Source organism: Solenopsis invicta, chromosome 6 (genome assembly GCF_016802725.1).
Source record: "Solenopsis invicta isolate M01_SB chromosome 6, UNIL_Sinv_3.0, whole genome shotgun sequence".
NCBI classification, from domain to species: Eukaryota; Metazoa; Arthropoda; class Insecta; order Hymenoptera; family Formicidae; genus Solenopsis; species Solenopsis invicta.
The window spans coordinates 17,034,249-17,060,403 of NC_052669.1; the positions used below are offsets into that span (position 1 = coordinate 17,034,249).

The 26,155-nt window shown below is 30.9% G+C and overlaps 2 protein-coding genes across 2 annotated transcripts in view; both read left to right on the forward strand.

Moving 5' to 3' along the window:
* The first annotated feature begins 177 nt into the window (after positions 1–177).
* Positions 178–18,728, forward strand: LOC120358105. The gene is made up of 4 exons (XM_039450823.1): positions 178–235; positions 3,876–4,071; positions 4,139–4,317; positions 18,402–18,728. The coding sequence occupies exons 1-4, from the start codon at positions 178–180 to the stop codon at positions 18,551–18,553; spliced, it is 585 nt and encodes a 194-aa protein (XP_039306757.1). The 3' UTR covers positions 18,554–18,728.
* LOC105193636 (titin) overlaps positions 18,506–26,155 on the forward strand; it is a 120,914-nt gene continuing 113,264 nt past the window's right edge. Inside the window, 1 exon segment of the mRNA XM_039450365.1 lies at positions 18,506–18,988. Within this exon segment, the coding sequence (XP_039306299.1) occupies positions 18,850–18,988 (139 nt within the window). The 5' untranslated portion in view covers positions 18,506–18,849.

Below are 26,155 nucleotides of genomic sequence, written 5' to 3' on the forward strand. Positions count from 1 at the left end.
GTGGTTTTAAATAAATGCCCCTAAAAAAAGGCCATTTGAGATTTTTTCTAAATTTTCCTTTCTTGCCAGAAGATTGAAAATAAATTCCTAAATTTACTTACCCATGCAAAGAAGTTGTTTGGAGATGAGGCGTGAAGCTTTAAAATTCTCGATGACTCCTACTTCTATAATGGATGGATGAAGTTGAACTTCTACTGTTTGGATTTGGATTGTCCTGGACTGCCTTCAAAACTAGGTAAAGGCGAAAAAATCGGACTGAAGAGTGCGGAATCTAAGCGGCTTCAGACGAGAAGGTGTTCTTCCTTTACTTTTCGGGTCCCAAGAATTCAGTTGGTTAAGAATTTCTGGAGAGTTGCTTTGGGTTTCAACAAGTTGATTGACATAAATAATTACTAGAATTTGTCACCTAATAACAAAAACAGTATAAATGGCCATAATATCCCACACGGACCATAATATTACCTTCTCCTCTATAATAAGGTCCAAATATAAAACAAATAAAAAATAACAATGAAACTAATTATTATTTTTAATCAGTTTTAAAATGATTAATAATTAAAAAATAAAATCAAAAACTGAGAACAGAACCGAACCATATATGAACATATAATCCCAGAAAGGTCATGTCTACTTTTTTAACTTCTAACTAATAATATATCAATGTTTTCTTTTAATAAATAAAAAGAATAATATTAAGTAAATTTAATTATCTTAAATTGATCTAAAAACGGTGTAAAGAAAAAAATGTCAAAAAAATGCAAAAATGACTTTTCATTCAAAAATGACTAACTTTTTTTCTAATTAACCAATTTTTAAATTTTAAACGCGATTTACAAAAAGATATATGGTTTTAAAGAAAATATTTGGCTGTGACAAAAAAAATATAATGGTTATTGTTGCAATCTTTTGAAAAGTATAATTATTTTAATATATAAATGTCGACAAACATTAAAAATTGGAAAATGAGAGAAAAAAAATTAAAAACAATTACAAATTTGTTTACACCTTTTTAGATATATTTTGTAATCAAAATAAATAAAAATACATTGCTATTACATTGCTGCATAGAAAAATATTAATATCAAAGCTATTAGATTAATTTTATCCATAAAATTTACAAATCATAGTATAAATTAATTTATAAGATTCAAAATCTTTAATTACATAATCTTAAATTACATAATTATAGTAAAATACAAGATGATTCAGAATAACATATTGGTCCGCTTACATATTCGTAATCGAATTCTGAGACAATTGTTCCTTTAGTAAAAATTTGTCCGGAGCTAAGTTTTTAAGTTATAAGAAGGGCTAGGTAGTATGAGGGGTCGGATACAAGTAGAAGACAGAGATGGCGCGACTCACTGTTACATGCGGGTATCTCCATAAGGCGCCTGATGCATTCAAAGGCACAACAACATATTCACATTAAAAGTTTAAATTTCACCTTCCCATAGGAGACCTTCCAAGTAAACTTAACTTTGCTAAGAAATACACATTTACATTATCAACTTTATTTGCCAATAACGTTGTAACGAATAACGAACGACGGCTAAAGTTTCTTGAAGATCACTTAAGAGATCATTGTCCCAACCTTGTCAACATGTGTTAAAGTCATTGAAATTGAGGGTGCTGACGTTATGTAAATATTTACCGCACAATTTAGTGGTATAACAGTTACAGAAATGTTTATACAACTTTCTTTAAAACTTTGTAACTTTTCATACATATACTAAAAGCAACAAATAATAACGTCATTGAAATGTTTACATCAATTAAGTAGGAAATCTATACGACTAAAATTTCCAATACTGCATTAACATTCCCTATTAGACGATTTAATTGGTTTTGCTTAAAAACTAATATTTCAGATGTATTCCACTTCGTATGCACGCTTCATATACACCTATCACATGAATATCTATCGCAGTACAATTATGTATGATTATTTGTCTGACAACGGTCTGATAAACAAAGTGTTAAAAACTGAGCACTAGCGAGAAATAATAAAAGTTCATTCATTACCACTTATTGTTAGTGTACCTGAGAATTATAGAGCAGAGAGGAAGTCAGTAGGTATACATAACATATCAAAAATATCAACATTATTGGTTAAAATAAATAAGGTTAAAATAAATAAAGTCGTATAAATGTTTCAAAAACAATAACATATATTTGTATCGCAAAACAGCTAACAGATAATGAGTCGTACAAACGTTACAAAACATTAAAATAAATACCACATAACGATTAATTTATTCGAAACTATGTAGATATTAAAAAAAAAAAAAACTACAAATAGTGAGAATCAACGTTAACTTTTTAATCGCATAATTTTTTAGTATATAAAATGTAAAAATGTTTTACATTTACAGAACTATAAAAACTTTTTTAGACTAGATTCGATCTTTAGGTGAGATGTTACTTTTTTGCAACAAATTTTTTACAGTTTTTTTTTAAGAAGAAAAGGGTTCTTAGTTCTTATTATTAACATAGTAGATGCTTGTTAACATCATTTAGTGTTCAATTGATTATCAATTTAATAATGCAATTTATTATTTCTTATTAACTTATAACTGTGTTTCAAATCCTAAATTTTATCCTGCGAAAAGATTTATGAACTTATAAACATATGTAAAATTGTATAAAAAATATTAGGACTGAGATCTAGCCATGTTGGAGTTCTTCAATTATTTATATTTGTACAATGCGTTGCATTGATGCCTGGGGTACCAATTTTAAAGACCACGTTTCTTTCTTGGTTATTTTTAAGTTCATGATCGAATGCTGCATCAGCGATCACCGCAGCATTCGATCATGAACGTAAAAATAACCAAGAAAGAAACGTGGTCCCTAAAATCAAACCAGGCATCAATGCAACGCACTGTACATATCAAAGTTATGTATTATTGATTACAGTTTTATTTCATTTACATCTTCCATTAACTACTTTATAATATCAAAATAATATTTATTGCATTATAATAATTTTTTTAAGAAGTGACCCTTTAACTTTACTTAATTGTTGTTTATATTTTAACCACTATTAAAAATCATTTTATCCGCATATGGGTGAAAGACAAAATCCATATATCAAAAATCTAAATTTTAATTTCTAAAATTAGTTAATTCTATTTAAGAGCTTTTAACTTTTGTAAAAGATAAACAAGGCTTTAATAAATCTAAAAAATGAATTATTATCTTTACATTATTACAAAAATGAGGAAAAACCGACAAACCATAAAACTTATCTTACCCTTCTTTCTTGTAATTTTTCGTATAGAATTGATTGGCGTAATCAATTTTCCTTTATAATCAATTTCTAATAATTTGTTTGTAACAGTTAGTAGCAAAATTGATTTTTGTAATGTTTTTTGTCAAAAATATTTTTTATGCTTGTTTCCTACTTATAAAACTTATAAAAAAGTCTTTTCTTTTGTTATGCAAATAAAATATTTGTTTGTATATCTTTAAAAGTTCAATATATAATTTTCTGATATTATATCGTAACATTACTTTTTTTATTAAGTTTAAATATTTTTTTAAAAGTTTTGTAATGTTGTAATTTTCTGTTATGTTTGCTATTATGTAATTTAATTGTAATAGTTTCTAGATTTTATAAAGTTCAACTTATTTCTTATATGAAGAATAGAAGTGACCGGTGTGAAACTATTTTCACACTGGTAAAGTAATCTTGGAATGTGGATGAAAATGTGAGTCGGCAATCCAAAAATATACAGAAGAAAAGCAAGCATTCTTATGTGCGGAGAGAGCGACAATTCGTTTTCTCTACAACTTACTGTTAGTCAAATAATAAAAAAAAATTAAATTAATATGTTATTATCCATTTCCAAAACAGTGCTATTTAATTACAGGCCCGCCATCATTAAAATACAGCAGTTACTACGATCAAAAGAAGTGTGTGCTCGAACGATTTCCACAGGATTTGTCAAAATATGTAGCTTTAAAAGATCTATTCATATCGCAAGACAAATATGTTAAATCTACTTTGACAAATCGTGAACAACCATATGAGCTCTTTTATGATCTCGGATTGACTGCGGATTGCAGGTAGTTGCATCAATAATTTAATATAATACATAAAGTATTAAAATTATTATCACAAATTATATGACAGTTTCATAGATGGAAACAGTTGTAAAAACATGGATAGAGAATTTGATACCACACAAATAACAAATTACAAAATCGGACGTACATTAAATACTATCAACACAATAAATGGAACTAACATTAGTGATTTGAATATAAAACTTCCATTACATAGTTTGGATCAAATGCATAACGAAAAGAACGGTGAGTATCAAAAATCAAAATTTAATAAAACAATAATATTAAACTTATATATGAAATTATGAGTATAACGTATACTAACGGCGCGTATACTCACGATGGAAAAATACTGTCGATATGGCGAAATAAAGTATCGATTTATAAACTGCAAAAATTGTTTCGTGGTGACAAACTGACAATTAATAATTTGATTAAAATGTCCCTAACAAAAATTATTTAATTAAAAATTTTTTTATTTGTACTTATTTCGTAAAAGCAACTAAATTTTTTGTTACATTAAATACAATATTAAATTGCCTTTAAAAATGCTTTAGAAGCTTTTACTGAAAAAATTAAATTTTTTTATTTCTTTTTATATAACAAAAAATTCTACAAAATACATGTAAATAAAAAACACATTTGTTTACGTGAACTAAGTAGCCTTATTCAATACATTTTAACGAATCAATTTTTGTTATACATTTTTTTCTAATGCACTTAGATTATTATAGTTTATTTTATACTTACATTATTCCGACTTGAAGGAATTGTATAACGAGTCTATGAAATTTTCAATTGCATTGTTATTTTTTAATAATCGTTGATTGTTGTCACCTGAAAAGAACATGATAATAAACAAAATATTTAATTTACGATGCTTGTAGCAATATGTATGTTACATTTTTATGCTTTAGTTCATCGATATTTGAATGATAAAATTATTAAATGCACGTTTTCTCGTCATCTCGACCGAAATTATTTCACAGAATCTCAAAATAGATACGTTACTATATGGCACCTTGAATAAAACTTGATGATTCATGCGTGACCTACCTTCTTCATGATTATGCCGATGTTTTTGGCGCAAAAATGTGGAATAATACTTCCTTCATTTTTTTCTTTAGAAATCATGAATAAAAAATTCTTGGTATATAGTTCACGTAAAATTTAAAAATTATAGAAACATTGCATAAACTTTACATTAAAACATTATAATATTACATAAAAGTTGTGAATGTTCCTACAACGTTTCTATAACGTTAAAATATTCACTCTTAAAAATATTACAGTGAAAGACTACAATAATGTTACAGTACAACGTATTGATTACATTTAAACAAATTGCTACTAATATGTAAAATGCTTCAAATTTAATAGCTAAACTCTGAAAATATATAAATACATCCAAGACAGATAAGAAAAAATTGCGATTGTTCACAATCTTTTTACATTTAATACTTGAATGAAAAAATTTTGCATTTACGGGATTGCAAAAAGTATTTCGTCTTTCTTGAATACCTTTATGTATTTTCGATCTATTAAAAGCTGAAGTAACCTGCATATTAAGTTATTCTTTAATTTTTATTTAGAAATAAAAACTTACATAATGTTCTGTTATGTAATTAATATTTTTATTTTATTTTATTTTTTGACATATGTATGGCAATAATATTAATATTATTAATATATAGGTTTAAATAAAAAGGTTACACAATAACACTACACAATAAATGCCTTATTACACGCATATTAAAGCATATAATATATACGTTTTAATACATGTACACGTGTTTTAATAGTCCTGAGCATTGTATAATGCTACATTTGATATATCGATATTGTATGTCTCTAAAACGTCTTTGTAATATTACATTGCAACTTACAGTACTGTACTTGTAATGTTTCTGAAATGTCATTGGAAGCTTCACTGCTGAATGGAAGTATTTATGTATATATTTGAAGATTTCTAAAAAGAATGTAGATTTTTTTCGTAGTTTTTGGTAATTACTTAAAAAATTTTTTTTTATTCTAATAGAACGAGCAGTTTGCGGTACTACTGACAGATGATCGCAACAGAGTTTTATATTTATTGTAATTAATAAAAGGTGCTGCATTATAACGTTTCTCAACTACAGGGGCTAGACAAAATAATATGAACATCTGATATATACACAATATTTATTTATTAATAAGGTGATGGGCTACCATTTGCACGTAAAACAGCTGCTTCTTTGCAGAATAGATTCGTAGAGTGTCTGAATAGTTTCCAACGAAATGTTGTCCCATTCTTGTACAAAGCCTCCGCCAATTGCTTCAATGTTGAAGATGGAAAACTGCTCCTTATTCTCTGCTCTAAAACTCCCCACAACAGTTCAATTATGTTGAGGTCTGGCGAGTGTGCTGGCCAGGGAAGATATTTGATGAGATTCTGATGCTCCTCAAACCAAGACTGAACCTCTTTGGCTGTGTGTATGAGCGCATTATCATTTTGAAATGTAGCAGTGTTTGGCAGCAGTATGCTAGTCACAGTAAAAACTTCATCATTGAAGATGTCGAGACATTCATTCGCAGTAATCCGGCCAGTGATGTGAATGAGAGGACCAGCTGAATACCACGATGTAGCTGCCCAAATCGTAACAAAACCTTTCCCATGCTTGACTGTAGAAAACAGGCAGTCCGGATCGTAGGCTTCTTTTGGGATTCTCCATACATAAACCCGGCCAATAGTAAGAAACAATGTAAACGATGATTCATCAGACCACATTCTTCCAATCAAGTGTCCAGGTTTTATGATTGTGGCACCACTTCTTTCGCAGCTTAGCGTTGGCTTCCGTTATAAGGGGTTTTGCAATTGCAGCCCTTCCATGAATGTTAGCTTTGTGGAGCTCTCACCGTACTGTTTTTGTCAAAACAGTATTACTCAAGTGAGCGTTGAGTTCTACTGTCACTTTTGCCGCGGTAGTTTAATATTGTCTGGCCACAATCCTTTTTAATGTTCGTCGGTCTCTGTCAGTTAACTTTGGGTTTCGTCCACTATTCCTCTTCGCCGATGATATTTTATCATGTTTTATGTATGCTGTCATTACTGTGGATACTGTTGCTCGTGAGACGTTAAACAGTTTAGCTGTTTTCATAACAGACGCTCTTGCTAACCGAGCACCTACGATTTGCCCTCTTTTTTTCAGTAACATACTTGGTAATTCGACGAATATTATTTTTTCGTTTAAAATCATTAACCTACGTTTTTCCTGCTTTAAATTTAAATGTACCGGAAAAGAATTATTGCGCAGCAGCCATCACCCATTATTGCAATATTCTTGCTCGAATTTTTCTGTAGTTTCTTTAAATCGACTAAGTGTCCAAGAATTAATGGCAGACAGTTTGTCAAATCGCTTAGGGGAAAAAAGAGTTAATATGTAATAATACGTAATATTACTTAATCTTGTTCAATTTAAAATTGTGTTATGACTTAAAATTAATTCGGCGCGCAGTTTTTTAAACTTGAGTTAAGTATACAAAATCACACAAACAATACAAGCACGAAGACCTAGCTACAACCATAGAGGGCATTCTTGTTCAATTTGTTTTGTTTCTTTATTTTGAAGCTTCAAGGTCATTGATAGGCTTTTTTTGTTTTGCGTTAAGAATTTCATCTACAGTGATATGAAAGACTTATTATAAAACCGATAGATGTTATCCATACCACCTTCAACGTGTCCAGTATTTATTATCGACTGATATGCCACACAGAAGATTATTTTGTAATTGGTTTTTAAATTAAACACTTTACAATTTTTATAAAATATTTTGTGGACAGATGAGGCTATATTTACCAGATAAGGTATTCTCAATCAAAAAAATAGTCATGTTTGGTTACATGAGAATTTTCAAGCAATCCATGAACAACATTTCCAATACGGTTTTCAATATAATATATGGTTAGAAATAATGGGCAATATTTTGATCAAACCCTATTTTCTACCAGCTCGCTTGAATGCGAATGGATTTCTCGTATTTTTAAACAATGACCTTTCAGAATCATCCCTTTAAATAAGAGAGTAAATATAAATTCTGGTTTCAATTAGACTGGGCTGTCCTGCTCACTATAGCAGAGGTCCTCAATAGTGACTTAATTCTTATTTTCCCAGAAGATGGATTGGTCGTGCTGGATCTGTGGCTTGGCTTTCGTATTCATCGGATTTAATACCATTAGATTTTTTTGTATGAGGCACTCTGAAGGAAATAAGTGTATAAAATGCCTGTTAATGATCTTCAATTATTAGTAGTAGTAGTTTATTTCTCCTCGGGGTTTATATATATAATTCTACTCTTACAATATCTTTGGCTTAACCTAACGCAACGCATGCTACTTCATCCAACGCATCTTCTTTCAAATCACGCAACGTCAGTTATCTCACGTATTTTCTTTTGCCATAACTTGTCTCTTACTCTTTCGCAATTTTTTGCTTTTGTCGCTACATATCTTATTGCTTCCTTTTCCTACGCATCGCATCTCCACGCAGTTCCGTACATTGCACGCCAACCTCTTCACAATCTCCGTCCTCCATTCTCGTCTGTTCACCTTATTCTCTCACTTACATCTAATCATCCCCATTCTCTCTCCTCTCCGCGGCTTCCGTTTTCCTTTCCATTCCTCTTTTTTCATTCTTTCTCCACACTCATTCTTCCTCTCCTTCTTCCCTCTTTTCCTCTCCCTTCATCACCATTCTTTTTCTCTCCTTCTCCACCTTTTTTATCCATTCTTCTTCTTCCCCCTCTTTTTCTAAAATCCTGAAGCATGTCACTTGCCAACTTTCTTCCTCCCCAGCCCTGCTTCTACATCTTTCCCAAATGTTTCCATGTTTCCCTCTCTCTTCCACATAATCTACATTCCTTTTCCTTCTCTTTTTCCCAATATCTTTTTTTTCTTATCTCGTTTTTCAGTCTGAATCTCGCTATTCTCATCCATCTACTCACCCCCATCCTTTCTTCAAATATAATGGTACTCCTCATTTTTTATCGCTTCATACCACCTATTATAGCTTGTTGTTATTATCTTTTCCCATCTCTTCCTCTCTTGCATTTTTTTCTTTTTCCTCTCTGTCTCTTTCCACATAACTTCCCCTTCCTCCTCTCTTTTTCCCACTCTCTCTACCTCTATTCCTCTTTCCTCAAAAAAATTTCTTCTCTCTTTTTCTCCCATTCTGAGTTATCTTTACCTTTCTCCGCTCTTGCTCTCATTTCTTCCAGACATAACTTTGCCAAATCCTCTCTCTTCCATCCTTTAACCTCTTTTAAAAGCTCCATGCTCTTCTCGCCGCCTTACCCCTCATCTTTTCCCTCTCTTCTCTCATCACGTATCCTGGAGTTCTGCTGTCCACCCCAAAAACTCACCTCAGGTATCTCTCTTCTGTTCTCTCCACTCCTTTTCTTTTTCTCTAACCCTATATTTCCGCCCCGTATGCTATTACTGTCCATACTAGTTTATCCAACAGCTATAGCCTCCTTCCCCAGTCATTCCCAAATCTCCTCTTTCCTATCCCCCATACTTGTTCCATTATCCCTGCCGCGTTCCTTACCCTATCTTTTATCTGAACTTCTTGTCCTCCATTTTCCTGAAATTTGTATTCTAAATATGTGAACTCTTTTACCTCTTCTATCTTCTTTCTTTTCCATCACTATCTCATCCTTTTTTTCCTTTCCCTTTCCTTCCTGAACCTCATTACCTTTGATTTGTCTACATTTACGTTTAGGCCTTTCCTTTCTATATATTTTTCTAGTCTCTCTAGTCTCTCTATCATACTTTTCATTCCTCCCTCTTCTCCACCAACAACACCACATCGTCCACGTATATTAAGGAGTAAATTTTTTTCCTTTTATAGATATGCCTCCTGAATTTACTTTTCCCATTTCTTTCTCTAAGTCTACCAGTACAATATTAAACAGAATCGAGTTTAGTGGGCATTTTTGCCTTACCCCCTTTTCTGTTCAGAAACTTTTCCCTTCCTCCCCCTCAACCCTACCCCTATTTCTCGTTTCTCTTAATACTTCCTCCACTCTTTCTATTATGCCCTCTCTTACGCCTCTTCCCCTCATCCCCTCAACTACTATCTTTTTGTCTATCTTGTCAAATACTGCTTTTAAATCTATGAATAGTGCTACCATTTTCCTCCCCTTCCTCTCCAGCTGCCTATTTATCACATAGTTCACGAAAATATTATTCATTGTTCCCAATCCCTTCCTAACTCTTTCTGATTTGCCGGTAAAATCCCCTTTTCCTTAGTTTCCCTTCTTAATTTTTCTGCTAATATTGCCGTATATAATTTATACAACAACGGCATTAGCGTTACCTCTGGGAGTAGTCCTTCACTGTTTTCCCTTTCTTTTCTTTACCGGTACTATTATAGTCTCCTTCCATTTCTTTGGCCACCCGTCTCCTCTCCAGACTTTGTTACACATCCTCCATCCCTATTCCCTCACCGCTTCCCCTCCATGTTTCCAGATCTTGTTCAGCACCCCATTTCCCTCCTTCCCCCGTAACCTTCCCATTTTTTAACTTCCTTATCGTCCTCTTCATCTCTTGCACCTCTATGTCTCTTTCTTCCCCTGTTCTTCTGTTTCTTTCTTTTTTTCTCTCCCCTCAGTTTTTTCTCTCCCCTTTACCCTTCCTAGCAACTCCCTGAAATATCTTCCCACTCCTTTAGCTCTATCTCTCTATTCACTCTTTTCTTTTCTTCCTCTCCCTGTTCACTATTTCCCACACTTGACCTTCCCTTTTTACTTCCCCCCTATTCTCTTCTTCCATTTTTCCTTCTCTTCCTCTTTTTTTTCTCACATAACTTCCTAAATTTTTTTCGGCTTTTTTTGTATTTTTCCCATTTTCTCCCTCTTTTCTCCAAATTCTTAGCTCTTGCCTCATTTTATTTTTTCCTTCTCTGCATTCTTTATTCCATCATCTTTCCCCGGTTCTCTTGCCTTTCTTTCCTATTTCCCTCTCCACTTTTCTTATTGCTTCTCTTATTTTCCTATTTCCTTCTTCCAGTCCTCCCTCCCTTTCTTCCACTCTTTCTATCTCCCTAACTTTCTCTACACTTCTCTCTTTCCTTCTCATTCCATATCCCACTGCTTAGTTTTTTCCTTGCTTTTCTATTTCTCTCTATTTTTCTCTTACTCTCGCTTAACTCGATTACTAGCGGATGGTGATCAGATTCCACATTGTCTCCTACTTCCATCTTCCTCACCTCCTCTTTATCCTTCCTTACTAGCACGTTGTCAATCACCTCTTCTTCCTGTATACGTCCATTCCCCCTCCTCATTCCCCTCCACTCCCTCGTTCAGTATTATCCATCCCTTCTCTCCTATGTTTTCTATTAATTTCCTCCCTTCCTTGTTTATTTTCCTGTCCTTCAATCTCTTTTCTCCCACCCTTTCTTTCCCCTCCCAGCTTATGTTTCCTTCCTCCTTTCCTGTCCTCGCATTAAAATCCGCCCCCCCCTTATTATCGTTTTCATGTCCTTTTCCTTTCCCTCCATCCAGTCCTTAAACTCTTCCATCTTCTCGTCTATGTCATTATTTATATACACTCCTATCACCCTTCATTTTATCTTACCCCATTTCATCATACTCGTTATAATTTCTTTTTTTTCTCCTTCTCCTCTTTCCTTTTTCAATTTTTTTTTATTCCCATGATTATCTCTTCTTTTACCCTCTCTTTTTTCTTGTCTCTCTTAGCCGCCTGCATTCTCCAAATATATCTTGCAGTTTTTTCTTAATCCTCTCCCATGCTTTTTCTTCTACCCATGTTTCTAAAAGCACTACTACATTCCACTCTTTTAAGCTATTCCAAAACTCCTCGTTTTTTCCTTTTATCCCAACTACATTCCAGAAGCTATCTTTTCTCCTTCGTTCTCTCTTCCTCCTCTCCTTCTTTCGTCCCCTGTTTCCACCTCTACCTTCTTCTTTTCTATCCCCTTCACTTCTCTATTCCCCGCCCCTTCCTCTCCCCTTTGTTCCTAGTCCCTCATTGTTACTTTATCTCCTTTTTTTCCCCTCCCTCCCGCCCCCTTTCTTCGCCCTGTCCTTCCTTATTTTCTCCCCCTACCTTTTTCCCTTCTTCTCCTTCTTGTTTCTCTTTCAAGTATCTACCCGTTTCGTCTCTAAGCATCTCCTTATCTTCGTCTCATTTCCACCATTTCCCCTCAATTCTTATTTCATTTTTTCCTACCCATACCCTTCTACCTTTCATACCTTCTCTCATCGCAATCTGTTTCAACTTCCACTTCGTTCTCCTCTCATTCCACATTAGATCTTCCTCTATCTATACCGTTCTCCCTTTTAATCTCTTTTTATTTTCCTAAATCTTTCTTATTTTTCTCCATGTTTTTCAGCTTTACTACTACCATACTTCCCTTTTCCCCCTTACTTCCCTCTATTCTTCTCATCCTTATTTCCTTCAGCTCCATATCTAATCTCTTTATTATTTTCTTTGTTCCTTTCTCTATTCCCCCCCCTTCTATCCTGCAACCTTTTTAATATTCGGCGGGTCCCGATAGCACACATCCCGATAGCACACAAACCACTCACAAAGGCAGATGCCTAGAGATTTTCCGTAGGTTGGGTTAGATAAGTCAAGATGATTGGTTGGTTGGCTATCGGGATGTGCGCTGTCGAAACCTTCCCTTTAATATTACGTTCATTTTTTTTTCCTCTCCCTCCGTTTCCAAGCCTTCTCTATCTTTCTCATCTTCTCCTTTACTCCTCCCTGTCCAATTTTGTTTCTACTTTCTCCCCTTTCCTCTACCTTTTCCTCTTCCTTTTCTATTACTTTTTTTCCCCCTATTTCAAGCTCTTTTATTTTCCTCTCTAGCTCTTTTATTTTTTCATCCGTTCTCCTTCTTTCTTCTTTCCATTTCTTCCCTCTCCCTCAATTCTTCCCTTACTTTCTCTAATCTTCTACCCATTGTCTTCACCTGCGTTGCTGTTACTTCTCTTATTTTTTCCTTTATTTCTTTCCATCCTTTACTCATTTCCTCTTTTAGCTCTTTTAAATCTCCCTTTATTTTCTTTTTTTTCCTTTCTTTCTTCCTCCTTTCCTTCCTTTTTTCTCATTTTTATTGATGATCTCAATCTCTATTACTTCTTTTAAAAACTTCCTTTTCGTTCTCCTCCTCTCCTCCCACTTCCACCACTTTTATTGCCTCTCTTTTTCTTTTAAAAAAACTCTTCTATATCTAACAAATTCCTTTTTCTCTTCCTACTCAACACTTCTATCTTGTTCGCCATCTCCCTACTGCTTAGTCTAAGTTCTTAGCCAAGCGCTCTCGCCGCACTTTCTCGTCGCGCGCTCTTTTTGCGCGTACTCCTGCGCCCTCTCGCCATCAACTGCTAGTTCTTTATTTCCCTAACTACTTTTTCCTGCCTTTCCCTATTCGCCCTTCTACGCTCTCTTCACCCTTTTACCTCCCTCTTCCTTCTCACACACCTATATTACTTCTCTCTCACTCCCCCCTCTCTCACACACTCTCTCTTTTAATCACCTGTTAACAGCACTCTTACACACTCTTACTCCGGAAACGGAAGCCGATCTTCAATTAATAAAAGAAAGAATCATGCAAGCATGCTAAAAAATTACGAATGCACAGTGTCAGTTAACTACTCGTTCCGTCATTGATAGATACAGTTCTTGTCTACGAGCTGGAGGCCATCATTTTAAACAAAACATTTAATGTAATAACTAATTTAGGTAATTGTGCACAATAGGGTACCCAGCTCTAATCATGTTGACCTTGACATATGTTATAGAAGCAAGGATACTGAACAACTTTTTTTCATAAACTAATTGGCGCTCTTATCTGGTTTTTGAGATATACTTAGAGAAAGAAAAAATAGTTTTTTTAAATTATTTCAGAAAATATTCATTTTAGAAAAAAATGTATTAAATAAAAAATGAAGCTTATAAAAAACTCTACAAATAAGATTCCATACATATTTTACCTAACTATAATACTTTAGGAGTTATAATCAAAAAACCATTTTTAAAAAACTCTGACAAATTCAAATTTTTACATGTCGTACAAAGTACGCGTAGGCGGGGGAAGGGCTCCTCCCCTCTCCCTGCACTCCCTCCCCGTATTTTTTTCTAACCTAACCCACCCCGTCTCAGTCGGTCTACTAATTACGTGGCGGGTGCGAGAGAAGGTGGACTATAATTTGAAATCTGATATCGCAACATGATCAATTAGATATCTTTAGCCAAATTAAAACTAAAATAGTATTAGGTTAGGTTAGAAAAAATACGGAGAAGGGGTGCAAAGGAGGGGCGGAGCTTCTCCCCTGCCCAAACATCTACATTTCACGCAAAACTATTTAAAATAAAGAAAAATTAGTTTGAAACAGTTTTTCCACTATAACAACTACAGTATTAAAGTTAGATAAAATATGTATATTATACCTTTTTTATAGAGATTATTACGAGCTTCATTTTTTGTTTGACACATATTTTTGTAAAATAAATATATTTTTAAATAATTAAGATAAACTGTTTTTTCTTTCTCTAAGTATATCTTGAAAACTAGACAAGAGCGTTTAATTTATAAGGAAAAGTTTAGTATTCTTGCCTCTATAACATATGTCAAGGTCAACATTGGAGCTGGGTTCCCTATTGTGCACAATTACCCTAATTTTAATTATTGTGAAGCAATAGAGGATATACCTTATTTCGACTTTATTTTGACATTCTTACAGTTCTGTAACTTTAAAATAAATATCTCTTGAACAAAGTGTTTGCAAGCATACGTTCGGAGGAAAATTTTTGTTTGTTTTGAAATTCTAAATTCATATTTTAAGTTTGGCTGTTTAACCCGTGAGCACCCTCTATATAACAATTTAGAAATATAATATTTAAATTTTAAATGAAAAAAAATCTCATCCGCCGGGATTGAATGTGGAACCTCACGCGTACTAGTCAACGCCCTAACGCTCAACTCTATATCGTTAACTCGACAACCGTTTTTCTGCAGCGGTACAGATGCTGGAAATATTTAATCGTCATTTCCTCGAAAATGCCTAATTTTTGCTACGAACGACTTTACTACAATAAAGATATGAGTAAATATTACACACCCATAAAATTTTATTAAAATTGGTGATACACTTGTCACTATACTTCCTTAGTGAGATGTACAGGGTGATTTAGAACGACCCATGTGTCCCTGTAAAGACGTGTTTTTGGATAAATTCTGAGACAATTTTTCTGTACAAAAGTTTTGTTCAACGTTTATTTTTTGAATTATAAGATGATAAAGTTAGCGAATCACGGGCCCTCTGCACATTGTAGCCAAAGGCAGCTCAATTCACCGTCCGACACGGACCTGCGTCGGACAGTGAGTTGCGCCGCCTTTGTCTACCATGTGTACACGGCCCGTGATTCGCTAACTTTATTCTCTTATAATTCAAAAAGTAAACGTCGGACAAAATTTTCGTACAAGAAAAATCGTCTCAGAATTTATCCAAGAACACGTTTTTACAGACACACATGGCTCATTCTGAATCACCCTGTATCTCAAGATCATGTTCTCTCTTGTTTCACTACAAAACCTTTCTTCTTTTTCACAACTGGCTATTTTTTAGAAAGATCCCCTGTCACATATAACGCCACTCTTGATCTATCCCAAGGAACTCAACCATCCTATTACTACTTTCAGAAATACGTAATTGTTCTGATATAACCACATTACAGTTTAATTATCTAAAGTTTGTGTTTATGTCCCTCGATCCAGAGCTCTGTCCTCTTTCAGAAGAGGATTAGGTCCCTCACCGGTAGCTGGATTATTTACTTTGGCTCGAAAAAAGCTGAAGCCAGCATTCCTATCCTCAGTTTAGCATATGACAATAAAATACATAAAAAAGTCTTCTCCTTCTCTCCATATGCCTTATACTCGGCCGTATTATTCTGTCCCAGCTTGTGCATGTGGTAATTAAGGGCACTGTGACCAATCAGTATTTGCACTTCTATCCTAACATCCCGTAAAGACTTTATGCTCCAGGCCAGGTCCTTATTTGGCGTGTTCCTCATCAAAGCCTGTTGATATTTGACACTAAATCCACTCATTCAGAAGTTAAGATATTTGTTTTACAATCAAGCCCTGATCTAAGCAAAAATATAAAAATTATTTACTTTCAATTTCAGTACCTTCACCCGTCAAGCTGGAATTAATCATGCATTGTGAATTTTTCACACTGACCTAACTATAGAAATAACAGTCGTTAAGAAGCGCCACTACGGCGCCATATTCCTCCATCAACGAAATTTTTTAGACGGGGTATAGGCGCGTATAACACATATTGTACGCAACGCGAGAAATTTTGTTTAGATACGAGTGACCTCACGATAGAGTAAGAGTTAAATTTAATTGCATTATTTGAAAGTTATATTCAAGGTCTTCAAGCTAAACTAAAGTTAAAAAAAAGTTAATATTTCACATACTTCTCAAAATTGTATAGAGTGTTTAAAAATTGCTGCTATTGCAAAACTGAAATTCAGCTTTTATAAAAATAGAGTGAACACAAATGACCAATAATTATCCTACAATGTCTAAATAGACTAACGAAGTAATTTCAATGATTGCTCTCAGAATTCAACGCAAATTATACATGATGTCATAGTATATCATCGCCTCACACATATCTCACGATTCCCTTTCTCTATAGAATCTATTAAAAAACTGTTTAATGGATACAATCGTTTTGAATTTTAAATATTGATTATTAACAAAGTTATTGTATAAAATGTAAATGAGTGGTCATGTATGTGGTATCACTTTTTTCTTTATAATTGCGCAAATACATGTATTTAATAGTTCAAATGTATTGTAAATATTTTTATTTAAGTATTTTAGACATTTTATTAATCTTAAAGAAAATCTGAAAATATATCAAATTTTTCAAATTATTCTTTAAATCTATTTCAATTCATTAAAAAAATCAGAGCAATTTTCTAATAATGTTTATAACATTTACAGAAATTTTGAAAATTTTTGCAAAATTATACGAAAAATGCAGAAAAATTTTCTACCACAAATGTTTACATTTTTATTAGAAATCTTCATATGAGTGAATTCTAAGATATATTCTAAGAATTTCTTATTATGTAATTTGTGATAATATCTTAGATCTGAAAAAAATATAAAAAAGGTATGAAAAAATCTTTTTTTTTTTGAAATTTTTATATATGTAAATTCTAATATATTATAAGTATTTAAATTCTATAATTTCTGAAAGAACTTAAAAAATCCAAATAAATTTAAAATATGATATCAAATATCTTCATAAATTAAAAATATAAAACATTAAAAAAAAATTATATAAAAAACTTGAAAAAGCTTATACATAACAGAATTAAAGTTTTTATGAAAGTCTTCTCTATTATCCCTCTAATATTCGTGCATATGTTTTTAGAACGTGATGACTAGGTAATCCGAATTCATATACGTAAGGTGCAGGCGATGCACTGTCGGAGTTATAATCAGGGGGGGGGGCTTCTCTCGTGGCTAAACTTAGTTGAGGTTATGCATACGCGAAAATGTTTTTTAATCTGCCAAATTCCATCATGAAAAAAAGAACAAACATATCAAATAGACAAATAAAAATTAAAGGAAGAGAAAGAAAGAAAATAGAGATACTGAGACAAATGTAAAACGCATTCATACGACATATACATAATAAATAATAATAAGAAGAATGAAAAGATTTCGTATATTTAACAGAAAAGCTCAAGGAAATAAAAAAGTGCGAAAAAGGAAAGAAAGAAGAAACTTAACTATCATGTTTAAACTAGACTGACAGTCTAAGAGCTTAATTTTACAAAGGAAAACAATGAAAGAGAGATACGAGTACGAAGAGGGCAATAATATAGAAATGCGTGGGTGACTGTCAGTGAAGAGCAAGAATGCTGTTTACAAGAAAATTTATTACTGCTTTACCGCTTTACTCGACAAGATATACAAGTTAACTTTTTATATTTATCTATAGCAAAAAAAATGTTTTATTTTTTATTTATATAATATTATTTTAATGTAAAGAGATCTTTCTCGAACATAAACCAGTAATTATAAAAAAATAAAAGGTAGCTTGTGCAATTTATGGAATAAAAATCAAAAAGCAAAAAAGAAATATGATATAATGTGCTTATCACATATCATATGATACTTTATATTGAATATGTCTATTTCCCTTCCTTCCTCCATCGTTTCTTCGGGCATCGTAAAATTGAAATTTTTTAAAATATGTCTTACTGATGTACACCTTATATTCTTCTTGTTCCTCCTAAGCAACCTCTGCACGCATCGTCAAGACGTTCGAACATCCCCACCCTGGCTATGCGACACCCTCCCCATCTTCTTATGCTTTAGCCAAGCGTCAAGTCGTAACCCGTCCAATTCGCATTCGACCGACGTCTTGGTTTAAAGAATCACGGGGATAAGACTTTTGACGATGACTTGATTTCTGCCGACTGATTGAACTAAGCCGCGGTTACCAGCAAAACTGCGTGTAACGTGGAATAAAGCGAGATAAGTGCAAGTGATTTGCTCCGATTCGTCGTTGTGCATCAAGAGTTTAACTCCCGGGTGACAAAATATAACGTTGAAAGAAAGGAGATAAAACTAAAAACTCTCTAAATTCTCCAAATTAATTAGTAGTTTACTACTACATTACTATAGTTGGTCACAATTTTGTCATCCGAACAATTTACGACTATATTTATTCTCTCAATCCAAGATGAAGCGACAACAATCTCAAGAACAGAAATTACAACAGCAGCAGCAGCAACAAGCTGTCATGCAAGAACAGCAACAATATATCCAGCAACGGACAGAAAGACAAGTTACACGACAACAGATCACCAGTCAGCAGAGAGGTCAGTTGTGATGATTAAAAAATCAAGAAATTGTATTTTTGAGCAATAGCCTCTCCATATAAATATGAAGAATTCTACAAGAATGATTGAAAATTTATCATGATAAATTCAAAATTTGTTGCATATTAGCAAATTTACGAAAACACATTTTATAATATAGTGTTAGATATTGCAAGTGCTTGCAAAAAACAGTCAGCAGTTTCATCGTTTATTTTACCGACATTTTTTTAATACGTTTATCATAAGGGTGAGAGAAGAAATGATAGAGAAACAAAATAAATTTAATTCAATTTTAATATATATTTCTTCTGATGAATATCCTGTGAACGAATACTCATATTCTATTTCTGTGCAAGAAATACCGTCCGTGAGAGAGCTCTAAATATAGGTCTTCACACTCTCAACATGATCGTTTCAAAAATTCTTTCATAAGCTTGCGGAGAAATATGGCATTACGTTATTATGAGAAAATGTATTTAAAATAACTTTACAATTTTTTTCTATTAACAATTTTCTTTAAAAATTTTTATTCCTGTAAGAAAAAAATTTTTCTATTGTTTTAAAGCAATCAAAGAGAATATATATATTTATATATATTATTTCATTTACGTTTTATATTTCTCACTTAACTTTTTTAATTAAAAGAAGTATTAAAAAAAGTTACATATGTTTACTTATATCAATTTGATCTATATTAGAATTTATATAACATTATGTTATCTTATTTCTATTTATATATTTACAGAGCTCTTGTCTCTTAAAAAAACATTATTTGTAATATAAAAAAATAAGACTTTTGTAATATAAAAAAAAAGTAAAACAGAATATAAAATAAAAATTAATTTAAAATTATTTTAATAAAGTAATAAAAATTTGATTATAATTAAAAAGTGTATTACTCTAAATCTTCTAATAAATGTAATATACAGAACCTTTAAATTTAATTGTAAAATTTATTAAAATGCTTCTCAAGTGTCTAAGGTTTAAATTTATTTAATTTATCGCAAAATTCTATGCAAGTTAGAAACAATATTAAATATTTAAAAAAATTTTTTTAAAGTAAATTATTTATCCTATTATTTTCTTTATAATAAAGAAGTAAAAAATTGGAAATTATATTTATTTAATGTTTTTTAAATATTTATTTTTATTGTAATCAGTACTTTACTTTTTTTTACAAAAAAACTACAATTTTATAAAAAACTTTGAGTTTTAAAATGTTTATAAAAATTTTAAAAACAGGGTATTTGCGCACATTAATACTCTATATTAATTAAATTGAATTCAATATTATTTCTCACGAATAAATCTTTGATACATAGAATGGTAGTTAGAATTAAATTTCCGTTATCGAAAATAGTTTCACTAAAGTACCTTTGCCAACTGCGTTATACGTTAAAGAATTGAAAAATGTGAATGTCAGAAAGTGTTATGGTTGCCAAATAACATAAACTGACAAGTTTATGAATACTTCCATCGATGTGCATCGAAACGTGTTGGATTCTATTTCAACGTACGTAAAACTAAAAGACAATGAAATACAGTAAGCAACTCCGTTACGCTAGTAGCTAAAGCGTTAATCTCACATCTTTTGTATGCAAAACAAATAAAATATTTACATAAATAACTCTCATTAAAAATATTTGCGGATTTGTCGTTACATAAGATAAAATTATTATTAAAATTTTAATTAAAATATATGACTATAAACGCTAAAACTAAATATAATAAATGAAATTATGCGATAATGTTTTCAAAAACGTATATTTATTTGATTATACTATGATTCTGTAAAAATTGACAAATTGCTCTTTTATATTTATAATAAATATCACGAAACTTAGACATGCTTTAAAAATCCAAATAGTTAATTTATATCTTGATCAGTTAAAAAATAACAATCGACAGAAAATAATAAGAGCGGGAAAGTAGTGAAAATGTATGAAGAAAGATAAGAATAACAAAAGAAAGAGCAAGATAATGTTATAAATTTAAAAATTCAATATATGAATATGAAATATATAAATTTCAAGTGAAACACATAGAAGAAATGAAATGTTGAAGCCGGTTTTATTTTGGTCAGTGACTGCTTTTGCGTAACGGAAGACGCGATTGGTCCAAGCACGGCGTAGACGCATCGCGTCGTGACTCGTCGCGGCGCGCAGCGCTGAGCAAAGATAGTTGCACCTAAAATGGCTCACGGTAACGTGATCCCTATCCAAATGCAAAAATACAATCCCGTGCTTGTAGCAGTACGTAACGTCCTTCGTCTCCTTCGTGGCTTGTGAAACAAATGATGCTTAATTATGATGTCACATACAATAGAAAATTAATTTTATAATTAGTTAATCTACAAAATTAAAGAATTAATGAAATAATATAAAGAAAATCTACATGCCAAATTGCATACTCAATATATGAAAAACATGACTATAATGTTCAATATGTGCACACGGAGAGAATTTCTCATGAAATTAATTCTGAAAATATTATAGTTGCACGCTATTATTTCGAAGAATTTTATATAATTTTTGCTGGTTTATTAATATCTACTACATACATTTTATATTTTAACATGGTAAAATATCAAATTTATTTTATTACTTTTATTAAAATAAATAATATATTTGATTATTTTTATTGAATTATTAAAACTTCAGTGATTTTAAAATGTCTTGAAAAGAGTTTCTAATCCATTATTGTTTTAAATAGAATAAATGTCAAGTAGCGATAAACGCTATTTTATATAAATTTTACTATCTAACGTGTTATTTTCAATCTGACTTGCAATGGAACCACCAAGATTTATCTTCTCTAATTTCAAGAAATTTTATATATAGTCACAAATCTAACTATTCAGACATAAAGTATTAAAAGATTATTTTGTGCTTAAATTCACCAAATATTATATTTTTACAGAAAAATTTAATTAGATATAAAAATTCTTGTTAGAGATATACATTTTTATCAAAAACAAATTGAAGTTTAAATTTAAAAAATTCACTGGTCTGTTTTAGCAAAATTAAATTGAAAGTTATATTCAAGAATTTATGGGTTATATCTCAAAACATTATTAAAAATATAAAATTTTTACAGAATATTCTAGTATTACGTTTAAGTATCGGTGTAAAATTTGAGCAGAATTTACTTTATATTAGTTTAAAAGTTATTTAATTTGTATTTACTCTTGATTTTTATATAAAATCGCGTTTTGCAATACTTATTTATAAATTTGGGGAAGTATCATTATCAATAAAATCAAAATGTTTGCACACTAATAAAATTCTAATAAGCATTCGTGCAAAAATTTATTTAAATTTATTTTCTCATTTAAAAATTATTTACTTAAAACTGCAGCAAAATGTAGTAATTTTTGCTACAGAAATCATAAATCGAAATTTTCATTGTTTTCTTCTTTGCAGTTAGTTTCAGTGCCAAAATTCGGGCAGGCACGACCCAAATTTTTTCTTGTTGATTAGGGAAAAAAATATACCTAGGAAAGTCATCAGTTTTTAACTCTCGATAACTTTTAACTCGTATTGTATATCCAAAACATCCTTAAGTAAAATTGCAATAAAAATTAATTCTGCTTTACCTTTATCTATTTTTACTAAAATATGTAAATGTGATAAAGTTATGACGAAATAATATTAAATAAATAAGATAGAAGAGAAAGAGATATTATAGCTACTGTGGACATTACGGCTGTCCTTATTATCTCCATTATTAGGTAAAGAAATTCTAACAATTGCTTATAGAATTATTCGTTTAGTAGCTTGCCAGTTTTTAATGGCACTAATATGCCAATATATAACGGCTGACAATTATTATACGGTTTACTTTTAAACACTTCTAAACTTTTTTAAGGTACATTTTAACACTTAATTACACGTACCTTCTTATTGCTTTTATACTTTAGCGTATTATCACACGAATGTATGTACATTTGAAAGTTTTTTTTTTTTTTTATTTTACTTTTATTCGGTTGTACACATTTCGAGTTACTCAAAGTCAAAAAAATAACACAGAATTTTGTTAATATGATTTTTTAAATACAATTTTCATATTAAAATATTTCTTCGATAAATTAATTGTTACTCTAGGAAACGGTGTTCAGAAACATTAGCGATGTCATTTATGCTTGTTGTTTAATATTAAACAGAGGTAAAATAATAATTTCTAATAATGTCTCTAGAATTTTTGAAAGCAGAAATATTCGAAAATAAAAAAATTCTAAACGATGATTAATTAAAAATATATAATTTTGTAACAAAATATGGTGTATTCTTTAAACTAGACTGTTTTTTTCACTTAATTATTTTGGGGCTAGCCATATTACTACCACTTTTTTCTTCCACCGATTATGAAGTACGTTACATTTTTATAAATCATGTCCTAAGTAACTAATAAACATTTCGTTAGTTTGAGTCTAAAATCTGTTAAACACAAGTTAATCAATTTCAAGTTTCAATATAAAATATTGATTATAAATAAAATTATTCAATAAAATAAAAATTGATGCCGTATTACCCTGTTCCCCTGTAATCTTATATACATTCACGAAACTAATCGTCTGTACACATAAGACATAAGATATTGAAAATTTAATTAAATAGATAAAAGGTCATAACAGTCACATAGTCATATTTCATATGTGATTTTAACGTACAATTTCCAATTTATTCAAACTGCACATCGTTACTTTTGGTTTCAAACACACCTTGAAATGAACTAGAACACTATATGACTCGCCTACAAATGTAGGGGAATTCAGGTTCAAATCCTGGCTGAGGTAATATTTTTCGCAACCGGCTTTTCACTTTCTTTGGGGTGGAGGGAGATTTTAAAGATGCTAGTTAGTATCAGTAATATTAAATTTATTTTCAATTTAAATCTGTGATAATACTATTCTAGTTCATTTCAAAAGCTATGTTTGAAACCGAATTAACGGCACGCAGTTTGAATTGAAAACTGTATGTTAAAATCACATATTAAATATTATTTTAGCATCCAGATTTTGCTATGACTGTTATGATTCTTCTACTTAATTTGTTATACTTATACAAATGGCGGTCTTAAATCTATATTATTGAGAATATATTTTATACTACAAATAAAAACGTACTTTTGATGAGAATACATTTTTAATAAGAGTTTTCATTTCCAATAGAGTTTTCCCTAATAATAAAAAGATTATAAAATTTAGTAAATTTTTAGCATAAAAATAAACTTACACATTTTGCATTATGACATTTAATGTCGTGATTGTATTTTGTAATATTTTCCCCTCACTAATGAAAGATAAAGCCATTCGATGCAATAATCAAGCATTTGCAAGAGAAACGAGTTTATTTTCTATATTAAATATGTACTATATTTATTGAGAAAAAAATTAATTAAAATTAAAGAATGCATTCATAGTCGTATGAAATCAAGTAGTTTACTAAAATTAAATTTTAAGAAAAAATTTTGTGGTATATATTTTTTAATTTTAGTGAATTTCCCTTGATTTTAGTTAACATGTTTTGTATACGACTAAAAAACGTATTTTTTTTTAATTTTAGTAAATTATTTTCTCAGTATGGTAAAACAGATTGGCAGCTAACGGCCGTAGCTGAAAGCATAAGACGTTCGATTAGAACGGCAGTATACTTCATGTTACAATTTTACCTTGAAACATTTTACAGTTGCATGATGATTTTTATTAAGTGTTTATAAAATATCTTTCGTATATTTCAACAATTTATATTGTTATTTATAATCTTTGATAGGTTGTTAAAAATTATCCCAAGGCTTATCTCAATATGAAAATAAAATTTATAACAAATTTTATGAAAATATATATTTTGTAAAATGTAATTCTTTTTGCGTATCAAGCAATCAATCAATGACTAATCTTTCTTTTATACATATAGACTGTGTGTGAATTATTAAATTTTATTTTAAAAAATTTTTAAATTTTTACAAATATCTGTTAACATTTTTTAAAGTATCACTTATTTTTTTATCTTTTTATATTATAATATTTAATTAAATAATATAAAAACTTCAGAATAATAATTAAATATAAAAAATGCCTTTCTGAGCCACTGTGCGTGAGTTATTGAGTTACGCTGTCAATTGTATACGTTATCTACTTCAAAGTTGGGCTTGTCTTTGATTCATTTACTATTCTACTAATAATTAGTCAACTTTTACAAAATGCAATAATGTAAACGACAATTTAACAATTGAAGTATACCTTGAGAATGGATGAAAGATTTAAAAACCTTTGCTAGAAGTTTGCACTGAAAAGGATCGTAGAAGTAGGTTTAAAACGCTATTTAAATTTATTTATATTTATTAATTAGTGTGAAATACACTCAATAACTCACGCATAATCAGCGGCGACAGCTCAGAAAGAAATTTTTCTTTTCAATACTTAATTGTAATATTTAACTTTGTTTTTTTACGCGTTCTACAATCTGTAGAAAATATCTTTTTTAATTACTGATTCTTTTTTTTTAATTTTTTTCATTTATATATAATTTTATTTATAGAATAATTTTCATTTATTAAGCAACATTGTGCACGATAGTATTTAAATCATTTTTCAGGTACAACTTCCTTTTTCATATAACTTCTGTCGTACTTTCTAATTAGGGTAGAACGAATCGGGGAAATAAACCGTTCATAAACCGTTTTTTCCTGTCGCCGTTACGCGCGATGACGACGCCGCATTTTTTCATCAAATTATGTTTACACCGAGAAGCATCGTAATTTAAACCAATTTATTGGTTAGTCTAAGAACGGACCATTGAGAAAATATAATACGTTTATGATCCTGCACTTTTATTAGAGAGAAGAAATGGAATTTAATTCTAATTGAATTATAGATTAATTTTAATAATTCAAGAAGAGCTTCAGAGCCGTGCAGGATGTTGTACGCCAATACAAAATAAATACCAAGGTAATAAAGTAAACGTTTCGACTACTTAAGATCTTAATTTATTGATTAATGTTGCGTTAAGTTTGTGATATGTTTTGCTATTTAATTGTTTCGATTTTAGATTCAAACGTTATACTGAAGATGACTAGTTATTAAATAGTCGAAACGTTTACTTTATTTACCTTGGTATTTATTTTGTATTGACGCACAACACCCTGCACACGGTTCTGAAGCTTTTC